General features: G+C 47.7%; 1 protein-coding gene across 9 annotated transcripts in view; it reads right to left on the bottom strand.

Moving 5' to 3' along the window:
• Positions 1–10,441: 10,441 nt before the first annotated feature.
• The window catches only part of TCEA3 (transcription elongation factor A3), a 45,508-nt gene continuing 39,723 nt past the window's right edge, over positions 10,442–16,226 (bottom strand). For 6 of the 9 annotated variants that reach the window (XM_065527939.2, XM_074017308.1, XM_065527923.1 and 3 more), the window contains 2 exons: positions 13,475–13,546; positions 10,442–10,920 (listed from right to left, as the gene is read on the bottom strand). In XM_065527939.2, the coding sequence (XP_065384011.1) occupies positions 10,864–10,920; positions 13,475–13,546 (129 nt within the window). In that variant the 3' untranslated portion in view covers positions 10,442–10,863. The remainder of the gene's footprint in view (positions 10,921–13,474; positions 13,547–16,226) is intronic. The other 3 variants (XM_074017290.1, XM_074017300.1, XM_074017294.1) reach the window with 3 other exon arrangements.

Here is a 16,226-nt window from a genome sequence, read left to right as displayed (position 1 = left end):
TTCTCTAAAATGAGGGCCATCATACCTAAGGATGTTGTGAGACGTGGGTGAGATGATTAAAGCGCTCCAGAGCGTGCGCTCTTGGATGATAGCCGTTACTTTTTATGAACCCTGGCTTTGGTGGTAAGGGAAACTTCCAGAACTGCTTGTGGGTATATTGGATAGCCCAGAAAATCTGGGAAATCTAAGTGGCTCAATAGCTGTGAGAAACTGTGGGTGACCTTATCCTCATTGTGTTTCTTCCAGAAATTCAGACGCAACAGAGGTTGGGCCAGTTTGGTGGGCTCCATTGAGCGGTGTGCTGAGCCTAGTAGAGCATAGGTACTTGGGGCTGCCAAAACCCCAGCAAGTTGAGGCTTCACGCTCAGGGAAACTTCTGGTTCAGAGGTTAATAATCACACTTCTCGGAGCGAGGAGGAGGGGAGTCTTTCTGACTAGCTGAAGTAATTGCAGGTTTCTAACTGGGCCTAAGGTGAGCTGAGGGCTTGAGCCCCTCAGCCCAGCGGGGCTCCCTTTTCATCCCTTCTCTGACAGATTGCTTTGTAAACTTCCTTAGGCCTTCCCCCCACCCCTTTGCCCCAGTGCTTTAAGCCCTTCTTTGTCTTCTTGCTGTTTCTTTTATTCCTGAGGCCTGCGGGACGGGGGCGGGGTGGCGCCCAGGATGGCTCTCTGGGCTGAGCTTGGCTGCCTGCCTCCTTCTGTAAGTGCTTTTTCCTTTCTTCACCTGGGACCCTCTAGAGGTTGGAAAGAGAAGAGAGGCTGGGAGCGGATGGAAAGCATGACTGCATCTGGAGCCCCTGGGGGCAGTGGGGAAGAGGGAGTGGAAGGACAGTGGCTGAGGGGCTTCCTGTTGCAGCCTTCAGCTGGACTCAGGGTTGGGGTCATTGGAGGAGGAGGTGGCTTCCTGCCCCATTGTTCTAGACTGCAGTGTTTCTTGGGAATACTTACTGTATGTGGGTTTTTGGTAACCAAATTGGAAAGTTGTATTCGTTCCCATGATTCAGCAAACAATGAGTACCTACTATGTGCAGAGGCAGCAGGACAGCCTGTCATCACTGGGAAAGAGGCCAGAAGAGCCATTTGGCCAGGGTCTCCAATTTAGGCTTTCGACTTTATCTCTAAGTAAGGTTATACATTATGTCGGCTCCACTGGCTGATGGGATCAAAGACCCTCCTTGTATATCCTTAAACCTGTACTCTATTACCAGGCCACGGTGCCTGTGGAGCACTCTAAGTTCTTACATTTTAATAAATTTTATAATTATCTTGTGAGCAGCACAACTGTCATAGTATTTAACATTAATTTGTTAAACATTTTAAAACCTGCCTTCATGTGTGTCATCCTGTTTTGTCGTCTCTTCATTTTCAGACAGATGGGCACCTCAGAAAATCAAAGTGACCTGGGCTGCATAAAGGCTCATCACTGCACAAGGAGTTGGGGACATGGGGGACACACTGACTTGCAAACAGCCATTGCAGTCCAAGTGCTATAATAAGGGGTGTGCTGTCTGTACCCAGGAGGGGGTGGATTCCTAGCTGGCGGGGAGCGGGGCGGGGAGGCTTCACAGAGGAGGTGACATCTGAGCTGGTAAGACTGTAGGAGTTTGGAGGTGGAGAAGGTGGGAGGGAAAGCATTCCAGTCTTCAAGAACAGCATGTGCGAAGGCACGGAGGCGTGAAAGGCCAGAGCATGTTCCAGGCTGGTCAGGATTGGTTTTGGCTAGAGGGAATAGTGTGGGGGTGGAGCAGCAGGGGGAGGAAGCAGAGCACGGAGAATCTCCTAGTCCCCTTGCCTGTCTGCCTGTTTGTCTCTGCCTTTGGCTGTGAGTTGCAATGTTAGTGATGAGGTAAAGATGGGGGGATGGCCCGGGGACTGGCCTGGGGTGAGGAGAGCAGATTGACTCTGCAGAGGAGGGGGAAGTAGAGATGATTGGGAAGCTCTTTATGACCTCATACATTTCAACTGGTTTTCTCCAAAAAGAATCAATATTTTCCAAGTATATAGACAATTGCATTAATATATAGACAATTGCATTAAATATAGACAATTGCATTAGAAATGCAATACAAACTTATTTAGTATTGTTTAAAGACGCCTACTTAAAGACGTCAAACAGACCCATACTCACTGAACCCGATTCTATACCAGCTACTGAGCTGGGAAATAGGACATCACCCCTCACAACGACTGCAGGGCTGCTGCATGGACTAAATGTGAGAATGGTACAGGGGAGGGCCTTGGCATACCATGGCCATCACTATTATGGGGCAGGGAAAACACATCACAGATGTTCTGTGAGGTGAACATATTGCAAAGTGGCTCAAAGCATGACCTGGGCTCTGGGTTCAAATCCAGGTTCTTTCTCTAAAAAAAAATTATTTGACTCACACCTGTAATCTTAGCACTTTGGGAGGCCGAGGTGGGCGGATCATGAAGTCGGGAGTTCGAGACAAGCCTGACCAACATGGTGAAACCTGTATCTACTAAAAATACAAAAATTAACTGGGCATGGTGGCGTGGGCCTGTCATCCCAGCTACTCAGGAGACTGAGACAGGAGAATTGCTTGAACCCGGGAGGTGGAGGTTGCAGTGAGGCAAGATTGTGCCACTGTACTCCAGCCTGGATGACAGTGAGATTCCGTATTCCGTCTCAAAAAAAAAATTACTCTCAGAACCTTGGTTTTCTCAGTCTGTAAAGACTAAAATAATACAAATTCATAGAAAGTAGAATAGTGCTTTCCAGGGCTTGAGGGGAGGAGGAAATGAGTTATTTAAGGAGTGTAAAGGTTCAGTTTGCAAGATGAAGAGTTCTAGAGACTGGTTGTACAACAATATGAATGTACTTAACCCTACTGAGCTATATAGTTAAACATTATTAAGATGGACTGGGCGCAGTGGCACATGCCTGTAATCCGAGCACTTTGGGAGGCCGAGGCGGGTGGATCACGTGAAGCTGAGAGTTCCAGACCAGCCTGGCCAACATGTTGAAACCCCATCTCCACTAAAAATACAAAAGTTAGCTAGGCCCGGTGGTGTGCACCTGTAATCTCAGCTACTCAGAAGGCTGAGGCACGAGAATCACTTGAACCCAGGAGGCAGAGGTTGTAGTGAGCCGAGATTGCGCTACTGCTCTCCTGTCTGGGCGACAGAGACTGTCTCAAAATAAATTTTTAAAAACTGCTAAGATGGTTTATGTTATGTGTAGTTTACTACAATTTTTTTAAAAGAGTATAATAATAGTAACCTAGTTCATGAGGTCAGAGGGCTCATTGAGGCAATCAATGTAAAGTGCTACCCTGCACTCATAGTAACAACCGTAGCTAATATTAGTAACAACTAATCAGTCACTATGTGTCAGGCCTGATTCTGCTGCTCTGTTTGTATTAACTAAATGAATCCTCACAACAATCCTCTGAGCTAGGAGCTCTTATTACCACTGTTTTACCAACGAAACTAGAAGCATGCAGAAATTGTATAATGTGCCCAAGATATTCAGCTAGTAAATGCTCAGTGATTAATAGATATTACTCACACTGTCATACAAAAATTTTAAAGGAATCATCATCATCATCATGATGGTTGAATGCAATGTGTGCTACGAGAATTTCTCGATGCTGTGGGAGTTCTAAGGAACCGTCTCGCGTTGCTAGGGGATTAGAGACCTCATAAGAAGATGTGCATCTGAGGTGAGCCTTGAAGAATGGATAAGATTTGGATCCGGCTGGGGAAAAGGAAGCAATACAAGCAGTCACAAATGAGAAGGTCCATTGGGTATTCAAACACAGGGCAAATATCTCCTTTAGCCTGGAGCATAAGGGACAGCAGGGACGATGAACCACCAAAGCCAAGCAGAGGGCAAGGGCCCATTGGCGCAGTCAGACATAAAAGCCTCTAGGTCCCCCTGCCTTCCCCCAAAAAAGGCAGAGGGCAGACAGAGCTTTGAAAATCAAACCAAATAGTTGAGTTTTGATAGCTGGTGGAACCTGCTGAAGACAGGGAATGACGCTCAGAGCCAGGCAGGGTAGATGCAGGGAAGATAGTGCTCTGAGTTGGGGGATCAGTAGAAGACCTTTGCACCAGTCCTAGAAAAAAGAAAACCTCCATCTTGACTAACACGGTGAAACCCCGTCTCTACTAAAAAAAAAAAAAAAAAAAAATTAGCCAAGCGTGATGGCGGGCACCTGTAGTCCCAGCTACTCGGGAGGCTGAGGCAGGAGAATGGTATGAACCCGGGAGGCAGAGCTTGCAGTGAGTGGAGATCGCACCACTGCACTCCAGCCTGGGCGAGAGTGAGACTCCATCTCAAGAAAAAAAAGAAAACCTGAAAGGCCGTGATGACAGTGATGGGAATGGAGATAAGGGTTGGTGAAGGGAGAGACTCTAGAATTGGGAAATAAGTGAAGAGGACAAGGGGAAAGGGTCACAGATGGTTTTAAGGAATGAATTAGCTGATAAATAGGAAAGACAGAAGAGGGGACCAAAGAAAGAAAAGATGCATGGGGTGCAGTGGCTCGGTGGCTCAGTGGCTCAAACCTGTGATCTCAACACTTTGGGAGGCCCAGGCGGGAGGATCGCTTGAGGTCAGGAGTTGGAGACCAGGCTTGGTAACATAGGGAGACCCCCCCTCCCCCGAGTGCCCATCTCTATAGATTTTTTTTTTTTTTTTTTGAGACAGTGTCTCACTCTGTCACCCGGGCTGGAGTGCAGTCGCACTTCACTGCAACCTCCACCTCCCAGGCTCAAGCGATTCTTGTGCCTCAGCCTTCTGAGTAGCTGGGATTACAGGCATGCGCCACTGTGACTGGGTAATTTTTGTATTTTTAGTAGATGTTTAGTACATGTTGGCAGCCTGGTCTCAAACTCCTGACCTCAGGTGATCTGCCCACCTCGGCCTCCCAAAGTGCTGGGATTACAGGCATGAGCCACTGTGCCTGACAAAAGAAAAAAAAAATTAGCCAGATGTGGTAGCATGTGCCTGTAGTCCCAGCTACTCAGGAAGCTGAGGTGGGAGGATCACTTAAGCCTACGAGTTCAAGACTGCAGTGACCTATGATCACACCACTGCACTCTAGCCCAGGCAACAGAGTGAGACCCTGTCTCTCAAAAAACAAACAAACAAAATGGCGGGGTATGGTGGCTCACACCTGTAATCCCAGCACTTTGGGAGGCTGAGGTGGGAGGATCACTCAAGCACAGGAGTTCGAGACCAGCCTGGAAAACACAGCGAGATTTCATCTCTACAAATAAAAAAAAATTAGCCGGGGTGGTGGTGTATACCTGTGGTTCTAGCTACTTGGGAGGCAAAGGTGGGAGGATCACTTGATCCTCAAGGCTTCGGTGAGCTGTGATTGCACCACTGTATTCCAACCTGGGTGACGGGATGAGACCCTATCTCAAAAAAATTATTTTTAAATTAAAAAACAGAGATGTGAGTTCAGTTTCAGATTAACTGGATTATAGTATTGAGAGGGTCAGTGGGGTGCTTGCGAGGAGGTATCCAAATAGGCATTTGGCAATGTAAGTCTCGAACTAAAGAAAAACCGGGGCTAATGAGAGATTTGGTAGTCTGGATGAAAATACTAAGAAAGACTTCTCATCCTGTACGTATTTTAGGTTCCTGGAACCTTTTGAAGACACCCAAATTGGCCATAGGATCTTGAACCATCTTCCATTCTTCCATTTTCAAGTTTTTATTTGTTTGTTTGTTTGTTTGTTTTTTTGAGGTGGAGTCTCGCTCTTGTCACCCAGGTTGGAGTGCAGTGGCAATCTCGGCTCACTGCAACCTCTGCCTCCTGGGTTCAAGTGATTCTCCTGCCTCAGCCTCCAGAGTAGCTGGGATTACAGGCATGCGCCACCTTGCCCAGCTATTTTTTTGTTTGTTTTTGTATTTTTAATAGGGATGGGGTTTCACCATGTTGCCCAGGCTGGTGTCGAACTCCTGACCTCAAGTGATCTGCCCACCTGGACTCCTAAAGTGCTGGGATTATAGGCATGAGCCACCGCACCCAGCCTATTTTCAAGTTCTTTTGGCCATAACATTCTGGTGAGCTCTTTCATTCCAAGCATGTTGCCTGTTTCGCCTCACTTGACCTTGTCTTTTTCCTCCCATACGGTAAGCACCTCCCCTCCCCTCGGAGGCCCTCCTGGGTGGCAGAAGTGAATGCTAACTCGCTTGTAGTTCGCACCTTCTTCATCTCTGGTTATGAAGGAGATGGGGTTAAACCACGTGTTCCAGCCAACAGCGTGTGGAAAGACTGTGACAAGGAGGAGCACAGCATGTCGTGAAGAACTGAGAGAAGGCCAGTGTGATTGCAGCACAAAGTGCGGGGGCGGGTGAGGCACAGGCCCGCCCTGCAGGGCCTTGTAGACCTTGCCAAGAGCAGTGGTGGGGGAAGGGGGGGAGGAGGGTTTTAAATGGGAGTGTAGAGTGGGAGACTCTAAGGATCAGTTTTACGATGTGGAAAAGCCAGTTCCGGTCAGTTGTTATGGAGAGCATGAATTGGAGTGGATCCAGAGTGGACACGGGAAGGCCTGCAGGGAGGGTTTTGCCGCCTGCTGATGACAGTCTGTAGCCTGTTCATACTCTTTTGTGTCCTTTTGTGAATGTGAATGTATACTGTATAGATGTGTGGACTTGAGCTTTTGCTGTTTAATCTGACTCATCTCCTTTGTAAACAGTAAGGTTATTGAGGGTGAAGATCAGTTTTCTTCTTTTTTTTTTTTTCTGTGCTCTAAATCCCTATGCTATGACACAGGAAACACAATGGATATTTAGATTGTGACTACTGAAAATCGCCCCAAGGTGCCGCGTTTAAAAAACTCACCCAAGGTTGGCTGGGCGCGGTGGCTCACACCTGTAATCCCAGCACTTTGGGAGGCCGAGGCGGGCGGATCATGAGGTCAGGAGTTCGAGACCAGCCTGACCAACATGGTGAAACCCCATTTCTACTAAAAATAAAAAAAAATAAAAAAATAAAAAATTAGCCAGGCGTGGTGGCAGGCGCCTGTAATCTCAGCTGCCTGGGAGGCTGAGGCAGGAAAATTGCTTGAACCCGGGAGGTGGAGGTTGCAGTGAGCCGATATAGCGCCCCTACACTCCAGCCTGGGCGACAGTGCAAGACTCTGTCTCCAAAAAAAAAAAAAAAAAAAGCCTCACTCAAGGCCAGGCATGGTGCTTCATGCCTCTAATCCCAGCACTTTGGGAGGCCGAGGCGGGCAGATCCCCTGAGGTCAGGAGTTTGAGACCAGCCTGGCCAACATGGTGAAACCCCATCTCTATTGAAAGTACAAAAATTAGCCGGGTGTGGTGGTTCCAGTACTGGGGTTCCAGTACTTGGGAGGCTGAGGCAGGAGAATCTCTTGAACCCGGAAGATGGAGGTTGCAGTGAGCCGAGATCGCGCCAGCCTGGGTGACAGAGCACTCCAGCCCGGGCAACAGAGCAAGACTCTGTCTCGAAACAAAACAAAACAAAACAAAACTCACCCAAAAGTAACCTTTATTGGACTTATTAAATTGACAGTGGTTGCTTTTTGTTCTGCTTTTGGTTTCTAGACATTTGGATGGAGGATTAGATAATACAGAGAAAAATCTGGACATCTAAGGCCTTCCTACTCAAAGTGTGGTCTGTGGACCAGCTGCATTGGGTTAGAAATGAAAAATCAGCTGGGTGCGCTGGCTCATGCCTGTAATCCCAGCACTTTGAGAGGCTGAGGCAGGAGGATTGCTTGAGCCCAGGAGTTTGAGACCAGCCTCGACTACATAGGGAGACCCCATCTCTATAAAAAATAAAAAATTAGCCAGGTGTGGTGGTGCACGCCTGTAGCCCCAGATACTCCAGAGGCTGAGGTGGAAGGATCGCCTGACCCTAGGAGGTCAAGTCCACAGTGAGCCATGATGGTGTTACTGCACTCCAGTCTGGAGTCTGGGCAACAGAGTGAAACCCTGTCTTAAAAAAAAAAAAAAAAAAAGAGAGAAAGAAAAGAAAGAAATGAACAATCTCAAGGCCCACCCCAGACCCATTGAATTGGAATCTGCATTTCAGTACAATCCCCAGTGAATTCTCACCTGTATTAAAGTTTAAGAAACATCTGGGTTTCTAAGCAACATCCCCCTGCACGTCTGTGGATAATATAGGTCCCTCAGATGTATGTGGCATTTATCGCATCCCATCTGTTGTGGAAATCTGTGCCTATGGTTTCTTTCCCTGCCAGGTTGTGACTTCCTGGAAGGTAGGGGCTGATCGCTGTGTATAGCTCTGGATCTCTTTTTTTTTTTTTTTTTTTGAGACGGAGTCTCGCTCTGTCGCCCAGTGGCGCGATCTCGGCTCACTGCAAGCTCCACCTCCTGGGTTTATGCCATTCTCCTGCCTCAGCCTCCCGAGTAGCTGGGACTACAGGCGCCTGCCACCATGCCCAGCTAGTTTTTTGCTATTTTATTTTAGTAGAGACGGGGTTTCACCGAGTTAGCCAGGATGGTCTTGATCTCCTGACCTCGTGATCCGCCCGTCTCGGCCTCCCAAAGTGCTGGGATTACAGGCTTGAGCCACCGCACCTGGCCAGCTCTGGATGTCTTATAGCACAATGATAGCAAGCAGAAGACCTGGGTCTCTGTCCTGGCTCTGCCATTTATGAGCTCTTTGTCTTGTATCATCAGTGAGAGGATTTTCGATCTTTCCAAGGAAGGGATTCATCCCAAATCTAACTTTAAAACTCAGAGACAGACCAGGTGCAGTGGCTCACGTCTGTAGTCCCAGCACTTTGGGAGGCCAAGGTGGGTGGATCACCTGAGGTCAGGAGTTCGAGACCAGCCTGGCCAACATGGTAAAACCCCGTCTCTACTAAAAATACAAAAAAAAAAAAAAAAAAATTAGCGAGGTGTGGTGGCGGGGGCCTGTAATCCCAGCTACTCAGGAGGCTGAGGCAGGAGAATTGCTTGAACCCAGGAGGCAGAGCGTACAGTGAGCCAAGATCGTGCCATTTCACCCCAACCTGGGCAACAAGAAACTCCGTCTCAAACAGAAACAAAAATGTCAAAGATGAAGCCGGGCACAGTGGCTAAATCCCAGAACTTTGGGAGGCCAAAGTGGGTGGATCATTTGAGGTCAGGAATTCAAGACTAGCCTGGCCAACATGGTGAAACCCTGTCTGTAATAAAAATACAAAAACTAACTGGTGGTAATGGTGCGTGCCTGTAATCCCAGCTACTCAGGAGACTGAGGCAGGAGAATCGCTTGAACCTGGGAGGCGGAGGTTGCGGTGAGCCAAGATTGTGCCACTGCACTCCAGTCTGGGTGACAGAGAGAGACCCTATCTCAAAAATAAATAAATAAATAAATAGAAATAAATAAATAAAAGTCAAAGACGGTGGAAGACTCCTGTACCTAGTTTATTTCCCGGCTTCATCTACAGGAGAAGGCACTTATGGATGGAAGGAAGAAGACAGTAACCAATTCTAAAGTAAATGATGTCCAGGGTATATGAGGAACTTGGGTTGTAGTTGCCCCAACAGCTTCCCCAAGGCTTTTCTAGAAGTTTCTAGCTTTACCGAAAGTTCCTGTCAGCATCAAAAGCAAGCCAAGGCCAGGCATGGTGGCTCACACCTGTAATCCCACCACTTTGGGAGGTCGAGGAGGGTGGATCACTTGAGCCCAGGAATTCGAGACTAGCCTGGCCATCAGGGCAAAAACCTGTCTCTACTAAAAATATAAAAAATTAGCCAGGGTTGATGGCTCATGCCTATAGTCCCAGCTACTCAGGAGGCTAAGACAGGAGAATTGCTTGAACCTAGGAGGTGGAAATTGCAGTGAGCCGAGATCACACCACTGCATTCCAGCCTCTAAAAAAGAAAAACAAAAACAAAAAAAGCAAGCCAATAATTATCATGGGAGAAGCATGGCAAAGTCTCTGTGCTCTGCAGATGTCTTGTGAAGCTCAGGTCACAGATGGAGCTGTGAGGAACACATTGCTAGGGCCTGGGTGGGTTCTGAGGCTCAGGACTTTCAAGGGGCCGTGGAAGTCAGAGTGCTGCTGTAATCTTCACTCAGAAAGCCCAGCTCAAGAGGATTTGTTCCCTGCCTAGAGGGATATGATCTGGAGTCCTCAAAAGCCCCCACAGCCAGCTGTGAACAGGGAATAGCAAAGAGTTTGGGAAGAGATGAGGAAAGAGTAGGGAAGAAATATTTCTATTAGGCTACTGCAAAAGTAATTGCAAAAACCGCAATTACTTTTGCTGCAACCTAGTACATAGTATGGAAGTAATATCTGCTGAAGCCAAACGGTGTATCAGCTGTTCTGCACGTGTGACTCTGAAGTCGGGGGGCGGGTGAGCTTTGTGTTGATCTGGCATTTTTCAATTCAGAAAAAGGCTGGGAGATCCCAATGGGAGAGAAGGAACTCAAAGCAAAGGTCTGCCAGCCTACCATCAAAGATACGACACCTCAGGTCTAACGCACTGCAGTTTTATTTTTTCTTTTTCTTTTATTTTTGTAGAGATGGGGTCTTGCTATGTTGCCCGGGCTGGACTCAAACTTCTGGGGTCAAGTGATTCTCCCACCTCAGTCTCCAGGAGTTTGCATATTACAGCCATGAGCCACTGTGCCTGGTCCTCTGCAGTTTCTACAAGAGGTTCATCAATAAGATTCTCAGCATCATACTCCAATTAGGCTCCCCACTTAACCAATTGTTTCTAATGACCGATTATTAATTTGCAAGAGAATTCTTCCTCCAACTCGTACCACCCCACTCAGAGTTCAGTATCTTCCTTCACTTTAATTTTTATTGCTTCTCCAGTTTAGACAGTTCAGCGCTTCCTCTTTGTTCTTCCTCACCTTGTTCATGGCGGTCCTGGCTGTTCCATCAGCAGAACTACAAAACCAGAAAGGCAACAAAATTTGAAAGGTTTCTCAGCATCCTCCAAGGAGGCTGTGGGGGAATATGAAAAAGAAGGTGGTGTCTGGAGCCACACAGACCAGAGTCCAAAGCCCAGCTCTGCCATTATTAGCTGTGTGATCTTGAACATATCACTCACCTGTAAAATGAGCTGATAATGCTGGTGAATGTGAGAATGATATCAGGTAATAAATGAATGGCGACTCGGTGCCAGGAATGTGCTGAGCTCTCAATTTATGATCAAGAACATCACTGGGATGACTACTAACAGGTTAGACTGTTAGTAGCCTAACAGTCTACTACTAACTTGGTTAGACTTTCAGTCTCCCACGTGGTAACAGAGACCATCTGGAAGTGTGTTCAGAAGCCTGTAGTTGTAACCTCTAGTGGATCCTGTCCCTCCAACTAGGAGGAATCAAGGAGGAGGAGCTGGATTTAGAGCATTCAGAATGTCCTTTCTCTAACAGTAACAAAATCACAAGAGCTACATTTATTGAGCATTTACTCTGTGCTAGGCAGTATTAACATGTATTAACTCATTTCCCCCTTACAATCACTCTGTGAGGTAGGCACTAATATCACTCCCAATTTTTTTTTTTTTTCTGAGACGGAGTTTCACTTGTCACCCAGGTTGGAGTGCAATGACAAGATCTTGGCTCACCATAACCTCTGCCTCCCGAGTTCAAGCGATTCTCCTGCCTCACTCTCCTGAGTAGCTGGGATTACAGGCATGTGTCACCACACTTGGCTAATTTTGTATTTTTAGTAGAGACAGAGTTTCTCCATGTTGGTCGGGCTGTCTCAAACTCCTGACCTCAGGTGATCCACTGGCCTCCCAAAGTGCTGGGATTACAGGTATGAGCCACTATGCCCGGCCTATCACTCCCATTTTACAGGTAAGGAAGCAGATCAGAGAGGTTAAGCGAGTTGCTCAAACTCCCATAATACTAATAGATGGCATACCCAAAATAGTAAGAATAGTGGTTTTATGTACCAGGTATGTCTGTGCTCAGGGCCTTTTTTTTTTTTTTTTTTTTTTTTGTATGGTTGTATAATTTGTTGACTGCACAAAACAGCCTGGCCAAAGGGGCAAGCTGAGGCTGAAACTTAGCCCGTGCTCTATTTGCTCTGTACCCTGGCATGAGGCTGTGTCACCTGGAGGAAGGGACACCTTTTCCTAATTTGACAAAGATGCCATATGAGCTCTCAAGGCCCTGTTAATGCTTTACATGTGTTACCTTCTCTAATCCTCAGAACAGCTCTGTGGGCTAGATATGAATACCCTCATTTTATAGATGAGGAAATCCAGGCTTAGTGAGTTCAAGTCACTGAGCTAAGTCACTTTGTAAGGGGTAAAGCTAGGATTCGAGCCTGATGCCAAATCCCATGCTCTAAACCAGTAGGCCACTATACTGACCCCATCCCTAAGTGCTCAATAAGTGAAAAAAGAAAAAATACATAATCATCTGGTTTTACCTTTAAAAATATGGCAGTTCTAATGAGGCCCCAGTAAGGACTACTGAGGTCCTTAGTAAGAAAAAGAATTGATCAGGAAGTCGGAGCATCAGCTTTCAGTGCTCCAAACTGTGGCTTTATGCTTATTAACTATTTCTGTATTTCAATTTCCCTGTCTGAAAGTAAGAATAACATTATAAAGGAACCATTCTTGTAGTTGTTTGCAAAGTGTTTATGCATATGTAATAATCCTCATGTCAAAATGATCCTCACATCATCAACCCTGGGAGAAAGGCATTATTATTCCTCTTTCGCTCAAGGAGGTGAGTAACACGCTCAGGGTGAGAAGCGCAGAATGGCACCTGAAGCCAGGGATCCTGACTTGTCTTGTACTCCTTGCTAAGTACCTTAGAACTTCTGGAGCACCTGTAGCCTGCCTGGTGGCCCAGACATCACGTGGTGCACATACACGTCGGATAGCAGTTGGAAACTGACATTAGTCACGTGACCACACTCTGTTCCTTCAGGAGACTTGGCAGGAAGGAGCACTCTGGGCGGAGTCTTTGCTTGGCTCCCATGCCTGAAAACAACACTTCTGCCTTTGCAGGAGCTGGGGCGGTCTGAGTTACAGACTTGGGTAATGTAAGACTTCCAGAGCTTCCTTAGGAGGGAAGGATGACCTGGTGGCATTTAGGGTCAACTCCTTTCTGACAGGGCTCAGCCTTCCTGTTTCCCATCCCCGGCTGTGGCCAGGTTCAAAGGAAATACCATCTGTGGAAGCACTTTCCAAAGAGGCGTGGTCCAAGTGCAGAATGTTTTTCCTCTCCTCTGTGGATCTCAGGAAGCCAATTCCATCTGTGCTCGAATGACAGACTTGCTCATCCTGTGATAAAATGTGGGCTGCTGCCCCCACCCCAGCTTGGTGCCTTTCTAAAATGAAAACATGCCTGTGTGTTCTCTTCCCACCTCCCCAACAGCAATCCGCCACTATCTCTGGCTCTGCAGGCCTACTCTGTGCAGGCTGGCAAGCGCTGCCATGCACAAGGCCCCTTCTGGGATGTGGGTATGCTACGCCTTATGTGGGCAAGGTATGTGGATGACAGGGAAGGGGGAAATATATAAACAAACAGACCTTCCAGCGATTGCCACATTCATTGCATAAGACAAAGGTAGTCATGGGCTCATCAGCACTGCGTGTCTGCACCTGAGAGAGAGAAGAACCACTCATGAAGTCACTTCGCTGTTCTAGGACCTGCCATGGCTCCCACTGTCTTTGGGAGTAGGTCCAAATCCCAGAGGTTGGCACTGATATTCCCACCCCATGTTGGCAATTTCCTTATCACTGACAGCTCCATAATATTAGTATCATGCTTTCCTCTCCTCTGGCAGTCCATCAGCTCACTCCCAGTATCTTACTGGCTTAACCTGGCCTTTTGTACTTTCACTCTTTGTTTTTGTTGTTGTCGTTGTTTGTTTGTTTTTTGTTTTGTTTTGTTTTTGACACTGCAGTCTCGCTCTGTTGCCCAGGCTGGAGTGCCGTGGTGCCATCTCGGCTCACTGCAACCTCTGCCTCCTGGGTTCAAGTGATTCTCCTGCCTCAGCCTCCTGAATAGCTGGGATTACAGGCGCCCACCACCATGCCCAGCTAATTTGGACTTTCACTCTTGTTGATGACTCTTGTTGATCTTTCATAACAGATCTCTCTTCTCTTGCCTCAAGACTTATCTCCTACAGGAAGTATTCCCTGACTCACCCCTGAACACACCCTACTGGACACACTCACTAGAGTGAGCTGCAAGCAGGCTTAGTGGTCTAGTTCATCTTCCTTATTTTACTGGTGGAAGACCTGAGGCCCAGAGAGGAAAAGGGACCTAAATATCTTTGGGACTATTTAATATTATGTTTTCTCATCCTCTTAGCCTCATCATTCAGGTGCAGGAACCGGGTATCCCACAGTAAAGCCCTGGCATTTCCAGATTTAACAGCTCCTGTTCTGGTTTCCTAAGGCCAACCTTGGCTGGCCATGACATGTAGCAAGTCATTACTTTGCTGACAATCAGATATGAATGATGTCAGCTGGGAATCTGTGGTGTGGGACGAGTTATGCCCACCACCCTCCTTGAGTGAGCCCCAGCAGCCCAGCAGTCTGCAGGCATACACAGCTTAGCGCAGCCTGGTCACGGGATAGCAGTGACAAGCAGAAAGAAAACTTTGCTAGTGGGCAGTTTACTTCTAGAAAGAAGTGAGGCACAGGAAGTGCATCACTCCACATGGAAAGGTGCTTGGGAGAGAGCAGAAGCTTGCACAAACATCTCCGAATTCCAGACCTGGAATTCTCCAAGGGACTCCTCCAGAATGACAAGGCTGACTGCATTTCTGCCCTGGCCACAGAATGCCGCAGGCAAGGTGCCCTTGATAAATGGTGTGTGCCGAACAGACGGAGAACTCTGAATAGAGTTCTAGAATAACTAGACGCCAGTGAGAATCCAAGGATATTTGTGCTGTAAGGGCGTACCATGTGCAACCCAGAAAGAGGAGGCCATTCTCTGGTTTTAAAAGAAGGGGCCTCGGCTGGGTGCGGTGGCTCAAGCCTGTAATCCCAGCACTTTGGGAGGCCGAGACGGGTGGATCACGAGGTCAGGAGATCGAGACCATCCTGGCTAACCCGGTGAAACCCCGTCTCTACTAAAAAAATACAAAAAACTAGCCGGGCGAGGTGGCGGGCGCCTGTAGTCCCAGCTACTCGGGAAGCTGAGGCAGGAGAATGGCGTAAACCCGGGAGGTGGAGCTTGCAGTGAGCTGAGATCCGGCCACTGCACTCCAGCCTGGGTGACAGAGCGAGACTCCGTCTCAAAAAAAAAAAAAAAAAAAAAAGAAGGGGCCTCCACAGCCTTCCCAAGTTCCCCATGCCAAGGCAATTGTCTTCAACTGTAGGAATCAGAGCTAAAGCCCTTAGGCTTTATTGACCAAGTTAGCTGGATTGCAGGCAGAAAGGTCTGGATCTGGTTTATTACTATCTCTGACACTAGCCTGCTCTGCCACCTTGGGCAAGGCTAAAAAGCCCATCTGTGGCTTGTGTGGGCCTCAGTTTCCCTGGGAGTGTAATGAGGGAGCTGGGTTTCACATTGCCAAGTTCCCTTTCAACTGTCTGGGACTCTTCAGCCGCCATGAGTCTGATTCTTCTTCTTGTCACTTCAGGGCAGATGACAACACACTGACCACGCCTCATAGACACATAGTGGGATGATTCTAAACTCAGAACATTGTCCAGAAGCCACAGATGCATCACGTTAGTGTACCAAGGCTCGCCCTTCTCTCTGCAGCCTGAAGAGTTTTTAAGGTTTTCTTTGTTTTGTTGAGACAGGGTCTCGTTCTGTCACCCAGGCAGGAGTGCAGTGGTGCAATCACGGCTCACTGCAGCCTCAGTTCACTGGAGCCTCAACCTCCTGGGCTCCAGTGATTCTCATGCCTCATCACCACCCATTCCCCCTCGCATCCAGTAGCTGGGACTACAGGCATGCACCACCAAGCCTGGCTAATTTTTGTATTTTTAGTAAAGATGACGTTTCACCACGTTGCCCAGGCTGCACTCAAACTCCCAGGTTCAAGCTATCTGCCTGCCTCGGCCTCTCAAAAGTGCTGAGATTATAGGTGTGAGCCACTGAGCTGGCCCAGCCTAGAGAGGTTTTTTTTTTGTTGTTTGTTTGTTTTGAGACAGAGTCTCACTCTGTCGCCCAGGCTGGAGTACAGTAGTGCAATCTTGGCTCACTGTAGGCTTCGCCTCCCAGGTTCCAGTGATTCTCCTGCCTCAGCCTCCAGGGTAGCTGGGATTACAGGCATGTGCCACTATGCCTGGCTAATTTTTGTATTTTTAGTAGAGATGG

The sequence above is a fragment of the Macaca fascicularis genome, chromosome 1 (genome assembly GCF_037993035.2).
Source record: "Macaca fascicularis isolate 582-1 chromosome 1, T2T-MFA8v1.1".
Classification (NCBI taxonomy): Eukaryota; Metazoa; Chordata; class Mammalia; order Primates; family Cercopithecidae; genus Macaca; species Macaca fascicularis.
The sequence above is the reverse complement of the archived record's forward strand: the minus strand, read 5'-3'. Positions and strand labels throughout refer to the sequence as shown.